Source organism: Sylvia atricapilla, chromosome 4 (genome assembly GCF_009819655.1).
Source record: "Sylvia atricapilla isolate bSylAtr1 chromosome 4, bSylAtr1.pri, whole genome shotgun sequence".
NCBI classification, from domain to species: domain Eukaryota; kingdom Metazoa; phylum Chordata; class Aves; order Passeriformes; family Sylviidae; genus Sylvia; species Sylvia atricapilla.
In genome coordinates, this window is record NC_089143.1 from 42,442,882 (window position 1) to 42,465,358 (window position 22,477).

Here is a 22,477-nt window from a genome sequence, read left to right on the forward strand (position 1 = left end):
GACTTATCTTAAAATGTGCATCTAATTCTGCAATGGTGGAAGAGAAATACTCAACACTTTAACCAAAAGACTCCAAGTCCTTTAAATTAGACTAGCATTGTCCCAGAAGTGCTATAAACTGTGCTATAGCAGGAGCAATTCTTTGAATGACCTGTTCACAAGTGTGATATTCAGACTTTAGATGAAAGGGGAGTTTTTGCTGAAGAGCAAAACTGTACAATCAAATCAAAAAGCCTTTGTTCCCAATTCACTGAGAAGATGAAAACGTGGAGGTGACTGAGGGTCTACAATCATTCCCTATTTGAGCTTCCAGGATCTAGAGGAAGCTTTCTAGATAAAGGACATTTCACTTCGCCCTTATCATGAAAAAAGCCCACGTGTGAAAAGGTCACACTCGTCATGGATTTCACTAAGTATTTCCACTAATAAGGCTTCCAAATGTCACCATCAACACAGGATTCATACCACAAGAAACAAAATAAAGCTTGACCCCAAAGAAAGATTTCTCACAGGCTCCTGTGAAAATAGTAGCAAGAACAGCTACATTTGGAAAAAGCTAACTTTAGAAACAGCTTTCATGTGGGGAAAACTTAGTTCAATCTCCAAGTTCAGAATGTCCCATTTTGGTTTTGTAGATGTTAATGATAAAAATCTTTATTTATAACTGTGAACTTAATGAAATAGAATTAATGTCTATAAAAAATGTTGGCCAAAAGGAGATAATCAGTTAGTCTCAACTGTTTCTTATACTGCATAAAATTTTTTTTCATTATAGACAGATGATTTCCTTCAGATCCATTTTAAGTAACTGACGATGTGAAAATGTAAATTAAAATGAAACTATCTGTACTGGCCTATGAAAATATTCATTTCTGCTTGATCACAAACAACACATTCTTTAGATACTGTTCCCATTTGGACTTCAATAAGATTGATATGATATTTTATTTAGCATTAATCTCAAATGGACAATTCACTACCTCTTAGAACACTGAAGCATAAAGAAACATTTACAGTCATGCAATTTTAAACCATAAAATTTTATGATGTTTAGCTTAGAAATGAGAAGTATCAATGTATCTGGATTTTTTTGTCCCTAAGGATAATAAAGAATGACCAGATGTGTTATCTCAGAACAGAATGATACAGCAAATACAGATACAGAGTGTACAACTGAATCGTCAGTGTACACTCTGGCTTGTCATCTGCTGTATCTGAAGCATTCACATGCAAACATTCACGTACAGATAAAAAGTGAGCATAGAATGCTTCTCTTTAAAAAAATATAAAAAATATATATATGTTCACTTACCAACAGTTGCAGACTGGGGATGAACACTAATTATGGATCTCAAGGAATTGCATTGAGTGAAAAATAAGGCCATACTGCCTCTTAATATGTGTCCTCTAGGACATATTTGCCTGTGTCCAGCATGCTGTTCGTTCTCTAACACTGCACTGTACCAAGTACCATGCATGGCTACGCTTGACTGCTGAAGGGCAGCCTCTATGCTTCTCAATAACCAAATTCGCCAATAACAAGGACTGGCTCAATGTCATGGGAAAAAAACATTTTAAAGTGTTTACTATCTTAATATGTGATAATTATTATCATGCTTGGTGCCAAAAACATTTGTAAACATTTTAGACCTTAAAATAGACCTTACAATCTTGGATTGAATTCTACAGAACTAACTTTTAAATTCTAGCTGAAAAGATTCTGTGATGCTTTTATTAACATGTTCAGTAGAGCAACTGAGTTCATGGTGGCCAGCAGCTAATTAATTTCCTTTTGTATGGATTCCTACAATGAAAGTTTCACTCTCAGAGTCTAAGAAACTTCTAGGTTTTCAAGGTAACAATAAAGTGAGACAGAAGCACAGAAATATTTTATTCAGCAAACATTTGCTGGCTGATGAACATTGGCATGGCCTAGGAGACCCTAGTACCAGAGTTGTAAGCTGCACTTCTGGCAGCAGCTGCAGTTAGCACCTACTTATCATAATCCAAAGCTTAAGGCTCAAATGTGTGTGAGGAGCACAAAACTGAAAGATCTGAAGTAGCTTCTCATCTAATCAGATCTGTAACTAGCCATTGGTACACTTTCTTGGGGTTAGATGTCATTTACTTGACACATAAATGTTAATCTTTTCATATTTCAAGGTCAAGGATCTCAAGGATGTCACTAGAAGAATGAGTTTGTTGCTCTCCTGAAACTGGAGAAAGATAAATCTTATCCTAGTGACAGTGTTAATAACTGTCGTACTAAATACTGATTCAACTAAGGAGGTGTCAGATTTAGAGGTTTTTTGCTTTTCTGAGGATTAAGGAAAAGTCACATAGGCTGGCCAATGGCTACTATCTTTAAAAATCCATTATTTCAGAAATACTAATACATGAAAGAAACCAATAAATGCTTACAATGAACGAAATAAATGAACAGTAAATAAGTATGCATATTGTAGTTACAAAAATGTCCATGTTATTTAAATCTATGCTAACAATCTTATAAATCTAATATATCTTTAATAGCCCCATCTGGTTCACTATTTGAAGCACGGGATTATAAAATTGGAAGTACAGCTTGGTTTTGATTCTAGTTTTCCAGTTCTTTTTCCATTCTTTTTAATTTAATGCATGTTACACTTTGCATTATGTCAAACAATCTTTTAACTTTTCAAGGTAAAAGATTATATTTGTTACTTGCCATGAAACTAATACAGATTGAGACTCCATCCCAAGTAACTATTTTTAAAGGAAAAAAAAAGAAGAAAAAAAAAAGAAAAAAAAAAAAAAAGAAAAAGGCTTCACAGGAGTCATATCCTGTGGGGGACTGGTGGTTTCAGTGTGGGTAAGAGATTTCCCAAGCAAGGCAGGCAGCTGGAGGGATTCTGCAACTGTACCACTGGGGCATTGGAAACAAGTGCACTAAACCTCCTGAGACATGGCAAAGAGTTGGAAAGTATGGACTTGGCTAAGAGAGAGTGCTAGGGAAAACGGGAGCCTTGGGAGGCCAGAACATGGGAAATGGAATCCAAATAGGAAAAGTGTTCAGATGGAAGAGACTGGCTTTGCACATCACTGAGTCTTGGGGACAGCAGGTTTGGCCATGCCAGAGCTGTAGTCCTGAGCACAACCCAATTGTGATAATATTATTAATATTGTTACTATAGGATAGTATTATATAGTTATAGGATAATATTGTTACTATAAAGTCTGCGTCCTGCTATTTCATAATAAACTAAGGGCCTGCCTACTGTGTTGTGCTGAGCACGACTGTATAGCTTGATGTACTGTCATGAAGTGAGTCTCTAATGAAATAAAGTCACTCAGGTAACAGGAATGCTAACTCTTTTCCAAATATAGTTTCTATTATCTACAGAATGACATCTCCAATAGGTAGCTATTTAGAGCCTTACTTATCATCCTGCTTTCTTACTTATTATTTAAATGTTCAAATTCCTGTAAACTGCATATTGCCAGTGTTTGCAGCATCATCCGTGCATTGATGGATCAGTTTTATCCAGACTGAGAGGAGTGGAGACAGTGTGTTGTCACCCAGATGCTGGAACTCCTATCAAGTGAAATCTTAATGCCAAGGTGGAGTTTACAGGACTTGGAATGAGCAGATTTCAGTGAAAATGATGAGCAGATAATGGAAGTGAAGTTGCTTTCAGGGTCCAGTGCCATGTAGCCAAAGCAACTGAGAATGGCTCAATGGTGTTACAGTGGATTGTGACAGTATGTGAAAACGCAGGTTACCCAGTGGGACTCTTGCAGCACTTGCATCAGGATTGATCCAAAATGACAGCCAGGATAGAACAACAATTAGCAGTGTAGGAGCATAAACACCCATCATGTAAAATCCGACTTGTCTTCTTAAAGTGAAGATTACTTCTACACAAGTGTAATAACCTTTAAAGAAATAAACGCGTTAATGTTTAATGTGCTTTGCAGGTGAACCTCTGATCCATATCTTCCAGGTCTTTTTCTGCCTAAAAGTTTAATGCTTTGATTTTCCTTATAAAGGTATAAAGTCTAATTTGAAAAAAAAAATCAAAACACAGATCTACTTAAGCACCAAGTGTGGTTAGGCTGTGGTACTCTGTGCTCTGTAAGGAACTCTTCCACTTTTCAAAGCAGCAGGAGCCTGAAGTGACTCCCAGCTTGATGCTGGCTCCAAGATGCAGCCCAGCTAAAACCAATGGAGTCTAGTAGTCCTACCAGCTTAAGCTCATCTGAAAATCCTACTTAGCATTAATAAGTGCAAAAGATAAATTAAGAAATATTAATCTAGCAGGTTCAGAATGGAAAGAGGTGTTCTGAAAGTGACTCTAACCAGAGATTTCCCCAGTAATGAAAGCTGGTACAAATGACTTCTAAAATTGCTGCAGACATTTTAAAAAAGAAATGACATTTTAAAAAGCTTAAGAAAGCTTTTTAGAAAAGCTGCAATTTTTTTAAACAAGGAATAATGTATCAAATCTTTTAAAAGGAAGATCTAATGCTTACAAATTTCAGAAGATGTTTAAGACTAATTCAACACAAAACAAAGTTGCAGTAAGTAGACATTTTGCTGGAGATAAATGTATCAAGAAATCTGGTAACCAGAAAATAATTTCATTCCATATTTTCACTCAATTAAAATAACTGGAATTTTTATGTCAATAGTAACACAACAGTGTTGGAAAAAACCTGAAAACTTCAAAAACTATTCTAACACAAGAAAAAGGCATTCCTATGTTATATTACAACAACTTCAAAATTCAAATCAGGCTGCATTTATCAATCCAGTTGGTGAAAAACTTATTTAGAAGATAGAATGTGTCAAAAACTTCTCTATTTACCATCCATATTGTATCAGTTAGTGCTGTACAATGATATGTCATGGTAAAAATGCTGTTTGGGCATACAAACACCAAAAACCAAAACTATAAAACATTAAGGACAAACATCCTTGTGTAGAAGACACTATACTGTATTTTATAGTTCATTCTATCATCTTCAATGATCAGTTGGCAGAAAAATTTTCCCTCTATAATTTATGAATGGATTCCAGACCATTTAGGTTTTGTTTTCAAATGAGGAATGACCTTCAAAATCATTGTTTGTTTGTGTTATGTAGGAAATGCATGCTGCATGCCTTCATTTGAATAATATTTCATCAGACAGAGTATAGTATCTATTGCCCTCACCATTCAGCTCAAAAGCACCGATTTGATCTGTAATAAAATTGATGAATAGCAGGAAATTTGCAAATATAAATATTCAGTGTATTGCTACAAAAGCAGCCCAGATTTGCTGACCCTGTTTCAATTTAGGTAGGTATGATCCATTGACAGAAATAGGCAGGAAAGATTAAGGGATTTTGCAATTGTCAGGGAATTCCTAAATAAGCCATAATTTTGAGAATCTGCTCCTTTATGCAAAACTTCTCTTGATTATCTAACAAAATTATTTAGCTCTGTGTATGATATCAGTTTTTTTAAAAAAATACTTTCAGCATAAGAATTTTCAAGTAAAAAAAATGGAGCATTGAAAACAGCCTTTAAAATTACTTCAGAGTAGCAAATATTCAACTCGCATTACTGAAATATTAATTCCGGGTTTGGTCATGAGATTAAATGGAGATTCTTAACAGAAAGGATTTGCAATAAAAAATTGTAAAATACTTTTCAAAATTATTCTCTCATGGTGTTTCTTTAATGTTCAAAGCACACACACACAGTATGGGAATATTTTACTGAACATTCTGCACCATGTCAATTGTGGTCACAAGTTGTGAAACTTGAGAGAACACCACTGATTTTGTTTGTGCATAATTCTTAAATATTTTTCTTTAAGGTTCCAAAAAATACATGAAATATCTAAAGTTTTTTAGACATTTACTTTCAGATTTAAGGCACACCTCAAAATAATCACAAGAGAGTATAAGTTTTACACTTTTCCCATTTGTATGAATTTCATTTGGGAAATGCAAGATCCATTCTTCTAGTTTTTCACTATGATATGGACTACTCTTTTCAGTAATTTCATTTTTTAATTAAGAACAAAATATTATTCTCACTTCTAAGTAAGGTTTTATCATATCCTGAATTCAATCACTTCTAGCTGCTGGATATGCTTTAAAAAAATCAGAATTTTCCTGAAGAGAGCTAATTTCTTATTATTTACAAACTATAAATCACCTTAGAGTCTGAATTATGTTCTTAGGCTGAGATCTCACTCACTTTGTAGTTAAAAACCAAACTCCACTTTTATTTTCATTATCTTTTCAAATTAAATTCTTAAGTCTGAGATCTGCTAAGGTTCTGAGATCTCTCCAGGCTTGGAATCTCCAACAGGAGCAACTGCAAGTAACAGACCCTCCACTTCAGCTGAATAGGCAACAGGAAAGTTTCAGGGTCCTCAGAAGCTGCAGCACCACAGACCAATTCAATTCCCAATTGAATTTTAGTGGAAGATTTATTCCCATGATATAAAAGCACTGACTAAAATACAGCTGTTCTTGTAGAAAGTCTTGTGGTTGTCACAGCGTGAGTAGTTTGGATATCCTCATAGGGAGGAATCAATCAAGGTGGAAAAGATAAACCATTAAAAGTCAGAGTACAGAAACCATTGGAAAAAATTGTGCCCACATTAGAAAAATAGTCATAGGAATAAATAAATAGAGGGCTGAGGATTGCAAGCGGCTTTCAAAAATGATGGAATTTCTAGAATATTTAGAGAAAGGAAGAACCTGCAGGGTGAAGCATTTGGAATTACACTCTAGTACTATCCACTTCCAGAAAAAAAAGTCTAACCAGAAAATCAAAATTTGCACTCTTTGCTGCAACTGTTATGATTCTTTCAGAAAAGTTTGACATTTACAAGAATAAGCAGGTATTAGGACCATAGAAATAAAATGATAATAAAATCATAATATATGTAAGCAAAGCCAAGACAAACTTCTAATCTCTTCTTCAACTTGGATATTTCTATATTTGAACTAGTTTGTAATGTTCACATATTAAACTTACCATTATATGAACCACTCATTAGTTAAAAGTAATCTATTTTATCTCAGGAAATGTAAGGCATGGAGTGCAATATTAACCATTAACTATAAATAGTAATTGAAGGAAGCTTAGAGGTTTTTTTTACCATGGAAATAACTTATATTACCTACCTGTGCCTTTGTAATACTTGGTACAGTTACCATATTCAATATCCTCCTTTTTAATATCAAACTGAGGCAGAGCAATTTTCTCTAGCTGTACAGGATCTCCAGACTGCCAGATAAACCGTAAGTCATCAGTTGTGTAACCAACTACAAGAACAAAATAATAATAATAATAATAATAATAATAATAATAATAATTGTTTAAAGAATCACTTTAATCACAGTAAACTCTGCAAGAATACCTAGCATATATGTACTGCATATCTTTCAGTCTTTTTCTTTTTATTTCCTGTTCAAATAAATAAGTACAAAGATTAAATAATCCGCAGCTGCATTTTTCTGTAGGCCGAAGTTAGGACTTAGTGGTTGAAACATTATATTATTATGAACAATATTAGGATGACTAAGAGGTATTTGTTACAGTGTGTACTTTTCAAACAGAGAAAGAAAAGCTGTATTTTCCACAGCTTTCAAGCCTCCATATTCATTCATACTCTACTTCAGCAAATATGAAAAAGCTGAATTTTAAACAGCACTTATGAGTCTGAGTAACTTCAAAAGAATTTAACAACTCAATTACCATGATGAATCTTCGTGTTTGTGTAAAACAACCGCACTGCTTATTTGCTCAGACTAAAAGCCCTGATTCATGAAAGCATTGCCATTCAGGAAATAGTTGACCAGGAATTAGAGCAGATGTGCAGTCCTACGGAAATTAGCTCAATGCCTTCATGACCTACTGAGTACAGACAGACCTCAGGAAACCTCTGAGTGCCCAAATCATAATATATAAACCACCACAAAGTGAGAGGCTGTGCAAGTTAGGCTCACAATATTCAAGAATAAAGCAATATTGGTTAAATATGCATAATCAGAATAATGATTTTATATGCCTTTTTTTTTGCTACCTTCTGTTCATTAAAGATTAACTTAATTCAAACAGAGATAATGTGTGTCAGATGGAAACAGAGATGAGGAAACATAAAAAAGATGGAATAGTAATGCCTCATTTTGCAATTCAAAGCCTGAGAAAAATATTTAAAGAGCCATACTTTTTCTGGAGGCAATAGATTATTCTTTTTAATTTTTGAAAAACAGCTGTGATGAAGAAAGTGAAACTGTTCGTAACTGATGTCTTTACAATTCACAATAATTTAATAAAAATCACAATATTTCAAAGCTTCATAATATATTATTAAAAAAACATTTGTTTTAATGTTTCATTAATAAAATCATTTTCACCCTGTTCCAACACCCAGCATATCACAAAACTGCCAAGGTCCTTTATGATAACAATTACTGGAGAGTGAAAATTGTGGATCATAACTGTGGATATGAGAATATCTTAACAACAACTGATGACCTTTTTTGATTTCGAAGTTTAGCAAGTAAAAACAAAATATTGTTTTGAAAATAACCTAAGAATAAAACTGTCAATGGCTAACAGGGAAAAAACCGGAAGGACAGATAGGAAGCCATGGGTACCTTTCTTACTTTTGACAACTGAATTAAAAGGTAGAAGAAAGTGTAGTGCAGTCTTTTCAAAGAAGCAAATTCACTGAATGTGAGTATATCATTTTAGCATGAGCTTTTAATGAGTAGTTTATCCTTGCACGACTATACCTTTCAACACTTGTAAAGCAAATGGACTTTCTGGACTGAGAAATCTTGAGTGAGCTTCCATTAGTGTTACTAACTAATTCCAGTTTAACTTCAAACTGATTAGGGTTTACTTCAGCTAATATACATACATAGCAGTAATGAACAAAATTACTATGGACATATTAAATTTCTAAAGATAAATGCTGACAATAAAAACCTAAATTTTAAAACTCTATTATTAATTTTCCTTGTCCATATTGTGATACCCTGCTAGCTTTGGTTAACCTTACTTTTTCTTCACTTGTGACACCTTTCCCACCAGGCCTGCTGGAATAGGAGCTGAAAGAGTTATGTTATACCAGGAGCAGACTGGAACAAGTCACCTTCTTTCTCTCTGCTTCATGCTCATCCTTATTCAGGAAAAAAGAATTACCATCAAAGGGGGTCACCAAGAATCAAAGTGTTGGAAAAAGCTGTAGTTGACTAGACACCTGCGTACTTGGCACACGAGAAGGAAGATGGATTTCAGAAACATTTTGTCTGCAAATTCCAGCATGGCATGAAGCCCCTCAGAGATGTGAGCTGTCTGCCCTGTTGTAAGACTAAATCACCTGGAGACCAGGAGTAGATGCCTGACACAACACATCCTAAAATCACTTTCAAAAGGTTCGATACTAAATGATCACGTGTCTTTGGCATCAAATACTTTTCCTTCGATACTGCATCAAAGGAGTTCCAAACAGTACCAATGCACTGATGTGCAAGGGGATAAATTGGGCCCCAACAACCTACAAAGCAGCACAGGTTGTGGAAGTTAAAACTACCTGGAAAAATGATTCTTTTTTCCAAATGGTATGTTTCCATTTATCTCAGTTTATTGTAAATGCTTTTATAAAAGGCCTTAGTTGTCATTCTGGTTAATAGCAAAAGCTAAAACCAAGAGTGCACAGGGCCATAATGGTAAGAAGCATCTTTGATAGGGAAATGCACATTGGTAGGAATCAGCAAGTGTCAATTTCATGATTCATTATAAATGTTGAGATGAAGGAAATGGAATAATTCCTGTTTGATTCTCATGCATGCCTAGAAGAGAACTGTTTTTATGGACAGAGTGATTTACGTACAGCTTTCCAATTGCATCTTGCAGCGCTGTGTATCCATAGGAAACAAAGTCAAGTCCAAAGGGCATGACAGCGTAATAGACAATCTGAAAATACAGGAATGGAATTTTAAAACAGTGTGAGCTGTCAGGTAAGCAGTAGATGGCCATGAGAAAGAAAAAAAAAATCACAGATACTCAATTTCATCTTCTAAAAGAGCAGAAACAAAGTTTAGAAGTTATAGTGAGCAGTTTGCAATGGATACATCTCTAGTATAAAATAAGGCATTTAAATTTTATAGAGGGTTTTAAACACAGGTGCTCACAAATTAGAGCTACTAATACAGGAAAAAATACAAATATGTCACAGAATAACCAAACGAAATGTCCATACAGAACAGAGTCCTGTCTCCAGCACTGCCCACTGACAGACTTCTAAAGAAGAATATGACACTTCAGCAATCTGGAAGTGTTATTTTGCCAGACACCCAGCAGCACCCAAAAGTTGCACCTCAAGGGCTTTCCAAACCAGAAGTATTTCAGTACTTAAGGGACATGAACAGATTTTTTGTCTCCAAGAAGGTTTTTTTGCTTTCAGCTGCTTTCTGGAATCTAGGTGTCCTGGTTTAGGCTGGGACAGATGATTTTTCTCCTAGTAACGGGCACAGTGCTGTGTTCTGGATTCAGTATGAGGATAACATGGATAACACATCGATGATTCTGGTTGTTTCTGAGTAATGCTTACCCTAAATCAAGGAATGATCAGTTTCCCACACTCTGCCAGGGAGCAGGTACACAGGGAGATGGGAGGCAGGAGGGAAGGGTTGGGCATCTCTCAGCAGGTAGTGAGCAATTCTATTTTGCATGACTTACTTCTCTTGTTTTTATGTCTCTCTCCCCCTGTCCCTTTTATTACAATTAGTATTAGCATTAATAATTTTATTCTGTTTTACTTAGCTGCAATTTTTAAGTAGTTCTCGACCCACAACTTTTATGGGCCTTACTTTCCTGCTTCTCCTCCCCATCCCATTGAGGCCAGGAGGAGGTGAGCAAATGAGGCTTAGTTGCCAGCTGTGGTTAAACCCAAATACCATGGAAACTACCATGCACAGCATCTTGCAGCAAAGAGTGCCACAGCTAACAGCACACTCTAATCACACCTTTTTATCTGTCCTCAGTCTGTCTCATGGTTCTTTCACTGTAAAAGAAGGCAAAAACCCAATGTCCATCCATTCTCTCTGTGCTTTTGTGATTTAGAGACCTCTATGGCACCACCTCAATTATTTTCCTTTTTCCAGTGTGAAAAGTTCAGCCTTGCCCAGCTGTTCCACACCTTTGACTATCCCTGCCTCCCTTCCTACAGCTGGAAGACCAGAATTGCATTCAAAATTTAAGTACAGCATACTTTTATGCAGCGGCATAACTTTAATCCCTAATACTTCCAAGAATTCAATTTACTTTCTCAAATAGTACTGAGCTATTGGTTGACATTTTCAGAGAACTATCCATTACTACTCAAAGCTAATTTTTTTGGCTGGTAATAACCAACTCTAGATCAATCAGGTTTTATGTGAAGTTAAAACATTTTTTTCCCTCCTGTACAATTTCCAGTGAATTTCATGCCGTATTTTTTGCCTAGTCATTAGATTGATTTGTGGTTCTCACTATTATCTCTTATCTTTACCATTCTGCATATTTTCGTATCATCAAATACACTTGCCAATTCAGAGTTTTTCAGACAGTTTATGTTGAAAATCACAGAACACAGAATGGATTTTTTGTGGGAGTCTACTGTTTACTTGCCCTGATGTGAGCAGTAGCTGGGTATTCCTGCATTCAGTTTCCTAATTCTTAACTTTTTGTGCAAGAGCTTTGTCTCATACCCATATTGCCATGCAATTATTTTGATAACTGGAGAGTTTTTCATTTATCTGGGATAATATTTCAGTAAAATATGAACAGAAGATATAGAAATTATGTATTTTTAAAATGTCACCAAACCGCAGTCTCTAAAAAAAATTCATCTTACCTGCATACATATCATGTAAAAACATAGTGTGCTATTAAAATAAACAGTATTTTTAGAGGATGACAGTAATTTCTATCTTTATTGAACCTGATTTTCTTATTTGCAAATTTTCAGAGAATAGTTTTAGCATCAGAAACACTACCATTGGTATTCACTCAATATTCACTAATCAATAACCATACCTATTGAGCTCATTTTTAAATATCTGCAACCCAGAAGAATATTTGAAAAATATTTCAATGTTTCATTTAACATTCACTCTTTCAAGTGGGAAACTTCTTTCACAGCTGGAAGTTATTTTCTACTTTGGAATATTAATTTCTACACACTTCAAAACTACAGAAGCCATTGAAATCAAAACCAAGACCTTAAGAGCAAGCCAAATGATTTGACTGCCCAATGTATTTTCTTTTCTGATCACTGCCATTAATAGTCTTGAGACTGATTTTTCTCATCCTGTTTTGAAATGGGAAAAAAAGAATCCAAACTCTTTCATATTGTTTCTTCTTTTTTCTATTTATTTCTACTCCAGGAAGAAATAGCTCATGTGAACTTAGCTTCTCAAATGGTGCCCTCTTAAAGGTAATATTGCAGTATATTCAGATATTCGTTTTTACTTCTATCAGGGTAATATGTTCCAGCTCACACCAGAAGAAAATTCACTTACTGTTAGGAAATTTAGCCTAATCTCTACAAATCTCCAGATCTGTAGTTCACTATGACCTCCTTTTTAACCAACTAATTTGCTGGTTTCAGTGGATGGCGATTTTTGTGGCATCATGTATACCTTTCATAAACCAAGTCAAACCACCAAAAAAGCATATGTTAATTGCAATTAAATTGAACAGCAATTTGGAAGCTTCTGAAAAAAGTTATATCCAGTAAGGCATAGAACTTAATAAGGATGTTTTAGCAGTACTTTTACAAAACATACACATTCACAAATTTTTTAATTTCTGCCTTTCCCTTTATCTTTAGCAAGTAATCATCATTCACTTCAGTTGCTGTAAAAATTCAAGTAGTGTGCAACATATATTATTTTACTGAAGGCTGTATTTCAGATATATTATCCACTCCATTATGCTTTTAGGAACCTAAGAAATTATCAAAATGGTTTAAATGTAGTTAGTTACATGTTAGATTAATGTATATATACACTTGAAATTTCTCACACCTCCAGTGCTACCAACTGACATGCTTTAAAACACCTTCATCTGATTTCTTTACACATAATTTATTGCAGCATTGTTTAGAAACTGTCTTATAAATTGAAATATTAGTAATAAATTGTATTACATTACTAAGGCTAATGCAGAATATATATTTGATATAAAGTTAAAAAATAGTGGAAACATATAAATAAAATACCTCATGCTGACTAGGACATCTCCATCCCGAAATATAAAAAGAAGGATATTTTCTTGTGTGACATCATGGAAGTTAGCATTTTTTTCATTTGCAAAGAATAAGTCTGGTTTCCAAAGACACTTAAACATAGTTGGATCCACTGTCAGTGTATCTGAACCTCTCCAGTCATTGGGCAGTTTGAGTCTGGGGTCATTCCACTTCTGCCTTAGAAAGATGTTGACTCTATAATCCTGGTGGGAAGAATAGACAAATATTAGACTAGCCACAAGTCTAGCAAAAACCCCACAGAGATGTAAAACCATTCCATCAGACTCAGAAGAGAAAAAAAAATGCCCTTATTTTTCTATCACAAAGACAGTAATTACTATTCAAATTACACTACAAAGTGTTATGTTTAAGGGACTTTACTACAAACAGATTACATCTCACTCATGGTTTTGAATATAGCAACTTTCCTTAAACAAAGGATCAAATTGCCACTCCAGAGTCACTTTTGCGTCCCCTTAGTCATAGCCTCCTGTTACCCAGGCATAGAGAAAAGCATGCAGCAGGGCAGAGAGAGGCCATAGCTTGACTACACTAAATGGCTGCAGGCAGCAGGCATGATATCACTTCTGTTAGGATATCCTGTGAGTGCCAATTCCAGTTTACTCTCCATTTGGTTAAGTGGCACACTGATGGCAAAATATCACACTCTAAAAGCAGGAAATGGACCAGGTAGGTAATAGATTTTATGCTACACACTCAGCATACAGCCTCAGACCTTCTATCAGTGATCTGGGACTATTTTGGTAACAGGAAAACTGATGCCAGCTTGCAACATAAGTACTAAGGTAGCAGGTATGAAAGGAGAAACAGAATCAGTCTCAAAGAGACAAAATCAAGGCATTACAGAGGAAATATCCTTCTGAAATCAGTAGGACTCTGGCTGAAGGATGGACAGCAGTAGAGCCACGCTCAATGAGAACCTAATTTTGCTTTTGGGAATTGGAGTAGCATGTGTCTCGGGGCAACATGATACCCTGCACATGTTCTGTCCTTAGTGAAAGCTGTGTGCATCTAAAGGAAAAACCTGACCTAGAATGTCAGCTATGATTTTTCAGTTTTATCTCTTAAGTCTTTTTGGTTTTTTACATTTACATTGAAGCCAGCACCTCTCTTTCATGTGTATGTAAACTAGGCAGACCACATACAGAGAAAGAATAAAGTTATTGGTGAAAAAAAGTATAACAAAGCCAAACAAATAAAAATTCTGTATGTATGATTACTTCTATCTCCAGTCTTCCTAGTTGTCTTTTATAGTGTGCTTTTTTTTTCGTAACTGTCTTTGAGGTACAAAGCTTCCTGAGATAAGGGCTGTGTCTTTCAGCAGTGAAAACACTGCTACTACTCCACAATTATAGCAAAATGGTAGAAATGTGTGAGTGAAGGTTCTCAACATATCTTTGGCTTGTCAATGGATTCTGCATAGAAACTAATTTTATAAAGTTTTTTATTTTACGTGTCAATGACTCTTACACATCTTTTGTTAATTCAACCGAATTATCTTTTGTTGTACTTACTACATTTACATTCCAAAGCAGGTGCCATGTTGAGACAGTCATGCTAACTTCAACCAGAAGGAGCCCACTTGGCTAAGACCTCATGTAGAATAATTTATTCTGTTGATTTGCTCTGTATATTTAAATACAGTGCCCACTTTCCCATGTCCAGTCCGTCAGTCAAATTAGCCCAAGTATCTCTTTATTACACTATACTGTGTAATATTTTTCCTTACTGCATTGTTAGGAAAAGCAGAGCATCAAAACTAAGTACTTGTTACTTGTTGGGAGTTGATTTTGGAAAAAATGCACATAGTGCAACTCTTATCTATATAAAGACCTATGTTGTCTTGCCAAAGTAAAAAAGGAGCAAAAAATAATGGTTAATATGAAGTGAATTTGTACCAGAAGGCTCTCATAGAGAAGCTTCATTATTGGAGGGAATTCAGGTCATTATCTCAGAAAGCATCTTTTCAATTATATGTATATAATTGAAAATTTCCTTTACTTGCTTCTTGCTGAAGTTCCCATTCCATATGCACTTCTTCTCTCACTGAAGAAAATTACTCTAAATCATATCAGATAATACTGCATAGCATTCATGCTCACAAGCATTACACTATTGGTTACACTGAATTAAATTTCCCCATAAACAAGTGCATTACCCTAATTTTAAACAAATAAGATGCCTTCTCAAAGCCATAGGCAAATGGTAAGCACTGTCCAACACTTGCCTTCAGCTTACCCATTCAGTAGGAGATGCTTACACCACTGAAAAGCAGAATGCACTGGCAAAATAAGAATTGGAAGTAAGATCAGGTGGATGCTATTTTATTTCCTTCCTTGTTCTATTACAAATAAATTTAAACACCAAACAATCAGATGTTTTGACATTTTAAGAACTTGAGTCTGTTTCCATATAACACAGAGAAAGAAAAATCCCATTAATCTAAAGTGGGGAGGTTCAGGCCAAAAGCAGAGACGTTAACAGGGACACTTGGAGAGGAAGGCCACTACATACACATACTTGAGGCAGTCTAGAAAATGTAGAAGGAAGCAAAGAGATGTCACAATACAAAACTGTGCCTAGCCAGACAACAATGTGCAAAAGGGCTGCTTCTTAGAAGAGCGTGCCCCCTTACAGCATCTGGCAGCAGTATATACTAAGATCTGGCATAAATCTATCTTGAAAGAAGTCTGTAACCAGTCCTCTCAAATGTGCACAACGAATTTTAAGATTCAGTAAGTGTATCACAATTAGGTTGAACAGGAGCTGAAGAAGCAGTCTGCATGGAGCACATCGTCTTCCTGGTGTACATTTTACAAACGTTTCTTGAATTTGCAGAGTGACTGGCATTTTATAGTAAAGGTGAGTCGAATAGCAACTAAGAAGCTTGAAACAAGGGGAAGAGGATGGAAGAGATATTCATCAGCATTAGAGCCAGGAGGACCTGTCAGATAGAAACACAGAAGTATTCCACAGTGCTTTTTTTTTTCCCATGCAACTCCAACAGAAGGCAAGTTGTTTTCAGGGAGGTTGGGAGGCATTCTAGGAAATATTTCAGAAGTCTACTAAATAGTAGGCATGTGGCCAGAAAACCACCTCAGGCCAGAAAGCAAACACAGCCTATATATCTCTCTGTAAAATAAGGCACATAGAAGATCATGAAAGACTTACAGCATAAACTGCACTCATATAAACAAAGGCAACATAATAGTGCTTCCTTTTAATGAAATAGAAAATGTCTTTTTTAAAACTAATATAAGGAAATAGAATGTTTTTTATAGCCACAAATATTAAAAAGCCCTTTCTGAAAGACTTTAAAGTAAAAGAGAAGGAAGCAGTGGTGTTTTATCATTTGAGTCAGTGAAGAAAGGTCACACTCCAAGCAAAAAACTTGAACATAGATTCTGTAGACAGAAAGTCAGATCATCATCACAGAAAAAAACTGTTATAGCCCTATGGGTATTTATACCAGAAACCCTTTATCCCTAGGAATCCTTGACTGGTCATCCAGTTTAAAACAGTTTCTAAATGTGACATAATCACCATATTATACCACAAATCTGCAGTCTGAAAAAATGTGTGCAAACTCAGAGGCAGAATTAACATGGGATCCTTGACAAATGGTCTAATGATACAGAATGAAACAAGTTACAGGATTCAGGATAAAGGGAGCTTACTGAAAGGTAGCAGCTCTGGTCTAAGCTCTTCTCCTTTTTATCTGCACAAATTCTGATTCTCTGTGTATTTCACTAGTTCTTTTGCTTAGCTATTTCCAGGAGACTTGCTGGATAAGTGTGTGGAAGCACTGCAATTCTCTACAATATTAAACAACACAACATGAACACTATCCTTCCTAAACACAGAGCAAACATTTGCCTTTCAGATTCTTCACAAGGGCTTGATTAAAGCAAGACAGGATTCTGTGCACAGACCCGCAAAATGTGTGCTTTGAAACAAAGTAACCTCAAACATGTTGATGCTTTTCTATAAAGAAATTCCCTCCTTTCTTAAATCTAAGTGTACTTTACCATCAGAAGGAGCTAATCTCAACTCTTTGTTGAGGATGAGCCAGCTGCAGAGTTCAGAATATAATTACCACAGGACCAGAAGGACAGCAAGCAGAGCATTTTCTCACTGGCGCTCTACACATTGGTTTGTTGGGCCTTCTACCATAGCCTCTCTTCCAGTCACCTGGTACCCATTTTTATTTTTCTCCCCACTTCCATCACACAAAACAAGGAATTATTGCTTTAGCATGGCTTTAACCCCACACAAATATTGCAAAAATTCATGAGTTCGATTACTACAGCCAGCAGTGGCTGGAGAGCAAAGCATCATCACAGTAATTATTGACTGAAATACTTCAAAATATATTATTTCACAAATTTTGATATCCCTCCAACCAGTTTAGTAGCTTCTGGTAATTTTAGAGACAGTCTATAAATCAATATTCCTCATGATTCTCACCAACACCAGAGACAGTAAAGATGTAGCCAGCCACTCTCTTCTCCAACATCAAGGAACCTTTTCAGCAGTTCTGATACTTCTGCAAATGTCTCCTTTCTGAACACAAGAGATCTCTTCGATCCTTCACAGACTTTGTGCCTCACCTCCAGGAAATTTTTTTCCTGTGATTCTAGAAGTATAAGTCTTTTCCTATTCTAAGGGATCCATTTCTACCGTCTGGTGTATTACCCAGACCTTCTGAAGACAGCTACAAACTTATCCCCAAGAGAGCAGTGATTCTTGAATATCCAATGCCCACTGCGGCAGGAAGAGTTTTCTAATTCAAGGAAGAACAGTGACTGTTAATTTTGTCAATGCTTCCTGTATAACATTAAGGCAATTAAGAAGTAATCCAAATTTCACATAAACATGCTTAGCTATCATGGTGACCAACTAGACATAGAAATCTAAATAAAAGCATAAAATAAAGTAAGGGCGGTGTCTGAAGTTCTGAATTATGGAGGAGGGCATGACTTATCATACAGCACATCCTAGTAAACTTGTGAGTGATCACATCAGGAAGGCACAGACAGGCATACATACATGGCTGTAGACAGCATACTTTTTTTTTTTTTTTTTTTTTTTTTTTTTTTTTTTTTTTTCTTCCCAGGGCCTAGGGGGAAGCAAATCTCTCACACTCATGTTTTGTTACTATCTGAATCTGGCTGAATTGTAAAAAAGCTTATTTTAAAGTCATTTTTTAAAAGCATGCAATTTCAGAAACTTGAAAGGGCTGTCTGGCCTAATATACTTGAGATCTTAAGACACTTATCTCAGTCCTACTTTCCTGCTCTTCCTCCCTGCCTCCCTCCTCTTTAAATTTGAGTCTTTTCTTTGTTTTCACAAATGAATTGTGTTCAGAAATAAATCTCATGGCCTCTTGGGCAAATTTACATTTTTTTTCTTTTAATATCACTTCCCACTAATGCCATTAGTTGACTTACTATCACTTGCAATCAAACATAAATCTCTGCTATCTAAAGAAACAGAAATTTCTGGCCAAGCTGCTCAAAACTGTTCCAGCCATCATTTATGTTCAACTTGGAGTGACTCTGCAGTCCTATTGCAATTTCATTAGGGTAATATGTAAGCTGGTTCTGAATTTTAAGTGGAACTTACTTCCAACAACAACAAAAAATGTGTTTTATTGCTTATTAGTGGTATTGCGGTTTATTGCTTCTCTGCCATTATGAGTCAGAATATTGCCTTAGTCACAGTATTAAAAAAAGCAGCTTGATTTTGGGAACTGCCTTAATGCTTTAGATGCAGCAGGTCACCAAAGCAATCAGGGAATGCCTCAGAACTCCCACCTGGGGCATGCTGTGGTTGTGGCTTTCCATGTACTGGCACGTCATGGTACACTCCCCTCTTTCTTACACAAAAGCAAAACCTGATCAGGTCAGGACACCTTCGGTAATTAAATGCATTTTTGGCAATATTTTTGATAGTATTTATTGGAGACACCATGACAAAAAAAGATCTGCAAGTCCCAAAATAACAGAAAGGGCTTTGCTGAAACAACTCATACATAGTTTGAAATGGATTTTATTTCCCAAAGAAACAGAAGAAGTCAAAATTGCAGTGAGGACTATTTCATCCAATTACTGACCTGTTGAAATTTTCTGGCTGAACTGGAAACACATTTTTATAAACTTCACTACCCAGTTTATCTTTCCCATGCAGTAAATAAACAGCAGCAAGGCTCTGGTCATTGATAGTCCATTCCTTTAGTACTGCTCCTTCTATTCCTCCACAATTTATGTCCATTTTCAGACCCACATGAAACAAAGGACCTATACATTTCATCCTTATGCATGTCTGTTCTTCTTGTCTCACATACAGTCTTATTGGTTTGGGGTTTTTTGAATAACACAGCAAGCAACCTATGTAATAACTCTCTGGAAGGTCCTTAACTCAAATAGGTTCTCCCAAAGAACTTAATAACTTATGGAAATGAGTCAATCTCTTGCATCTTAGAAACTATGGATTTCCTTTCATGTACATCAGATTCTAAAGCTACAATAACTGTGGACACATACAGAGTAAAATGCATGAACAGGCTTAGGTCTATGGCATAAAGCACAGGCAAGTCAATCACTAACCTCATTAACTTAATTCTCAGTGTCTGCAACCACAACAATTATTTCTATTTTATTGTTCATAATCTTCAGTCTGAAGTTTAATTTAGTAAGAAAATCTCCATGTGTACTACACAAATTTAATTTCTCTCTTACCATAGTTGTCTCTTGAATTGACCCAAAGCTGTTAATGAAGATGTTAACTGCAACATCGACAGGAATTCCTTTAAAAAAACAATTCTAGTGAGCAACACAATCCAGTAAAGGTACATTATCATTCATTTAAAGCTCCTTTATACCAGTATCACAATGTGACAATGTAACTTTATCTTTTTAAGTTAGTATATATACAGTTTTCATAGTCAATAATTATCACTAAACCTCTTTTTAACCTAGCGATAAGAAAAAGAGAAAAATAAAAATCCTTAGTGCAGAGAGCTAATCTTACAGGATTCCACTGACCATATATCTAAATTAACTGTTTTTGAATTCCATGATTTTCTGTTATCTCAGAATGAATAAGCCAGTATTACTTTCGCACACAGTGCAATGGATAGAGGCAATTCACATTTCTAGCAGCAGACAATTTTAACTGTCAAGGTCATAATGACAATCTATTATCCCAAATTACCTGTTTATTATTTATGATATTTCCTTATCCTTTAAGAGGATACCTCTTTGTGCAGGTAAAATACAAAAGCCTTTACCTGCCTGTAAAGTATGAACACAGGCAGGTAAAAATTACTGCATGCATCTTTCACAGCTATCTAACCTTGGTATGAAAGAGTTGGAAAGCTTCTTAATTTTACAATGGTTACCAATTAGCCAAGAAAAATTTCTAGAAGTCAGTAGCTGTAAAGATTCAAAATGACCTGGATTTTTTTCTCTTTTCCACAGCCAGGATTCCTGTAGTTGAAGAGGGATGGTATGACAGCTGCTACATCTGCCCTCTGTCACCCTGCGGGAACTGATTGGCAGTCACTTAATCTGGTGCTAACAGAGAGTTATCACAGAGCAAGAAGTGGCCTGATAGTTGAGAGAACTAATTATGGACCACTATTATTATTTAGTATCTCTATGGTGTGAGTGCCAAGATGCCCACTAGATTCAGATATCTGATCTCCTTTACACTGTTACAAATACTCAGTGGGCTTCTTCCTACTTTCAACAAAGCAGTGGGCTTTTCCTACTTCCGACAAAAGAGATATAAAAATATATGAATAATGTTTTGAAAGACTAAGCAAATACAGTAAAATATGTGTCTCTTTCAATAGATGTTTGTCTGCATAAAATTTTTTTATGTATTTAATATATAAATTCAAACTCATTCCCTTGGTCACCATAAATTTATGAAGATAAAATTTCACTTTTTCAGTTAAAAATTTTTGTTTGGTTTGGTTTTTAATCAATTTAAGTGTGATGCTTTTGGTTATGCAATAAGCACAATACTTCTTTTAATGCCTGATGCATGTGACAGAGCACCCATCACATCACTAGTAGCCAAGAGTGTACTCTCTCTTCCAGATTTGAATAGGAAGTGCCATCCAAGAAAACCACTCATGTGTGAGGAACATTTTAACATGGGCAAACCACTTGTCAGAAAATGTTCTTTTTCTTCCACCTCCCTCTGAGTTAACATTGTATGTCCTCTCTCTCCCTTCTGTTTTGATTCTTACCAGACTGCCAGAAGGGTTATCAAAAATACAAGAAAATCTGCAACATGCTTTGTGATTACAAGCTGATTATGCAGAAGAACAGGTAGAGAAGAGGCTGGACATTTATTCTTTGTGACAAGACTCAGTGCTGGAAACATATAAATATGGTTCTACAGAGAGTAAGAAAGAAAGCAGTACACTTGCTGAGAACTGAGTTTAATATGTTTATAAAATTGTTAAATATAACTAAAAATAGCCTCTTCAAAAGCACAATAAACATTTAAGATTTCCAAATTTTTTCATGCTAGTGATGTTCATGTTAAAATATCTCTTAATGCTCATATAATTATATGGGGTGTTTTAAAATTAAAGAGCTGTTTTATGTAAACTGAGTTGCCTATATGTAATAAAATTGTCTCTGTCTTTTTTCAGAAGGTAAATAATCTCATTCCAGGAAAGTCTAATTTACAGCCTAACTTGTGTGAATTCTTAGAGGCTTTGCAAAGAATATGTATTCCAACTTTTTCTGCATATATAAGGATTCATACTTGCCTACACAGAAGAATCCTACAACATCTGAGAACCAGAAAGATGTTTTAGTGGCAGAAAATGTGTTTCAATGCATCATCTATATGAATTCCCAAAGTGTGTAAGCTTTATAACTAAAATAACTTTAAAGGATTTAACCACTGTATAGTTTGCTAATAATGATACTAATGACTCCAACTTTTTATAGTCATCTTAAAGGACATGTACAGAGAACTCTGGTGTTTTAAAATACTGTACAGCCGAACCTATCTAAAATGCAAGGATAAAAAGGTATTTTAAAAACTTATTCTATAAATTCTATTTCTATATTTAAAAAGTGTTTTATAAAAGAAGACCAATAGTCTTATTAAATAAAGCATCACATACTATTAAATAAAGCAC

The 22,477-nt window shown here is 35.4% G+C and overlaps 1 protein-coding gene across 2 annotated transcripts in view; it reads right to left on the reverse strand.

Moving 5' to 3' along the window:
* The window catches only part of GLRB (glycine receptor beta), a 46,453-nt gene that overhangs the window by 12,131 nt on the left and 11,845 nt on the right, over nucleotides 1–22,477 (reverse strand). Inside the window, exons 3-7 of one of the 2 annotated variants that reach the window (XM_066317664.1) lie at nucleotides 20,049–20,116; nucleotides 13,261–13,490; nucleotides 9,889–9,971; nucleotides 7,169–7,309; nucleotides 3,763–3,915 (exon numbers count right to left, since the gene is read on the reverse strand). In XM_066317664.1, coding sequence (XP_066173761.1) covers nucleotides 3,763–3,915; nucleotides 7,169–7,309; nucleotides 9,889–9,971; nucleotides 13,261–13,490; nucleotides 20,049–20,116 — 675 coding nt within the window. The remainder of the gene's footprint in view (nucleotides 1–3,762; nucleotides 3,916–7,168; nucleotides 7,310–9,888; nucleotides 9,972–13,260; nucleotides 13,491–20,048; nucleotides 20,117–22,477) is intronic. The other variant, XM_066317665.1, reaches the window with a different exon arrangement.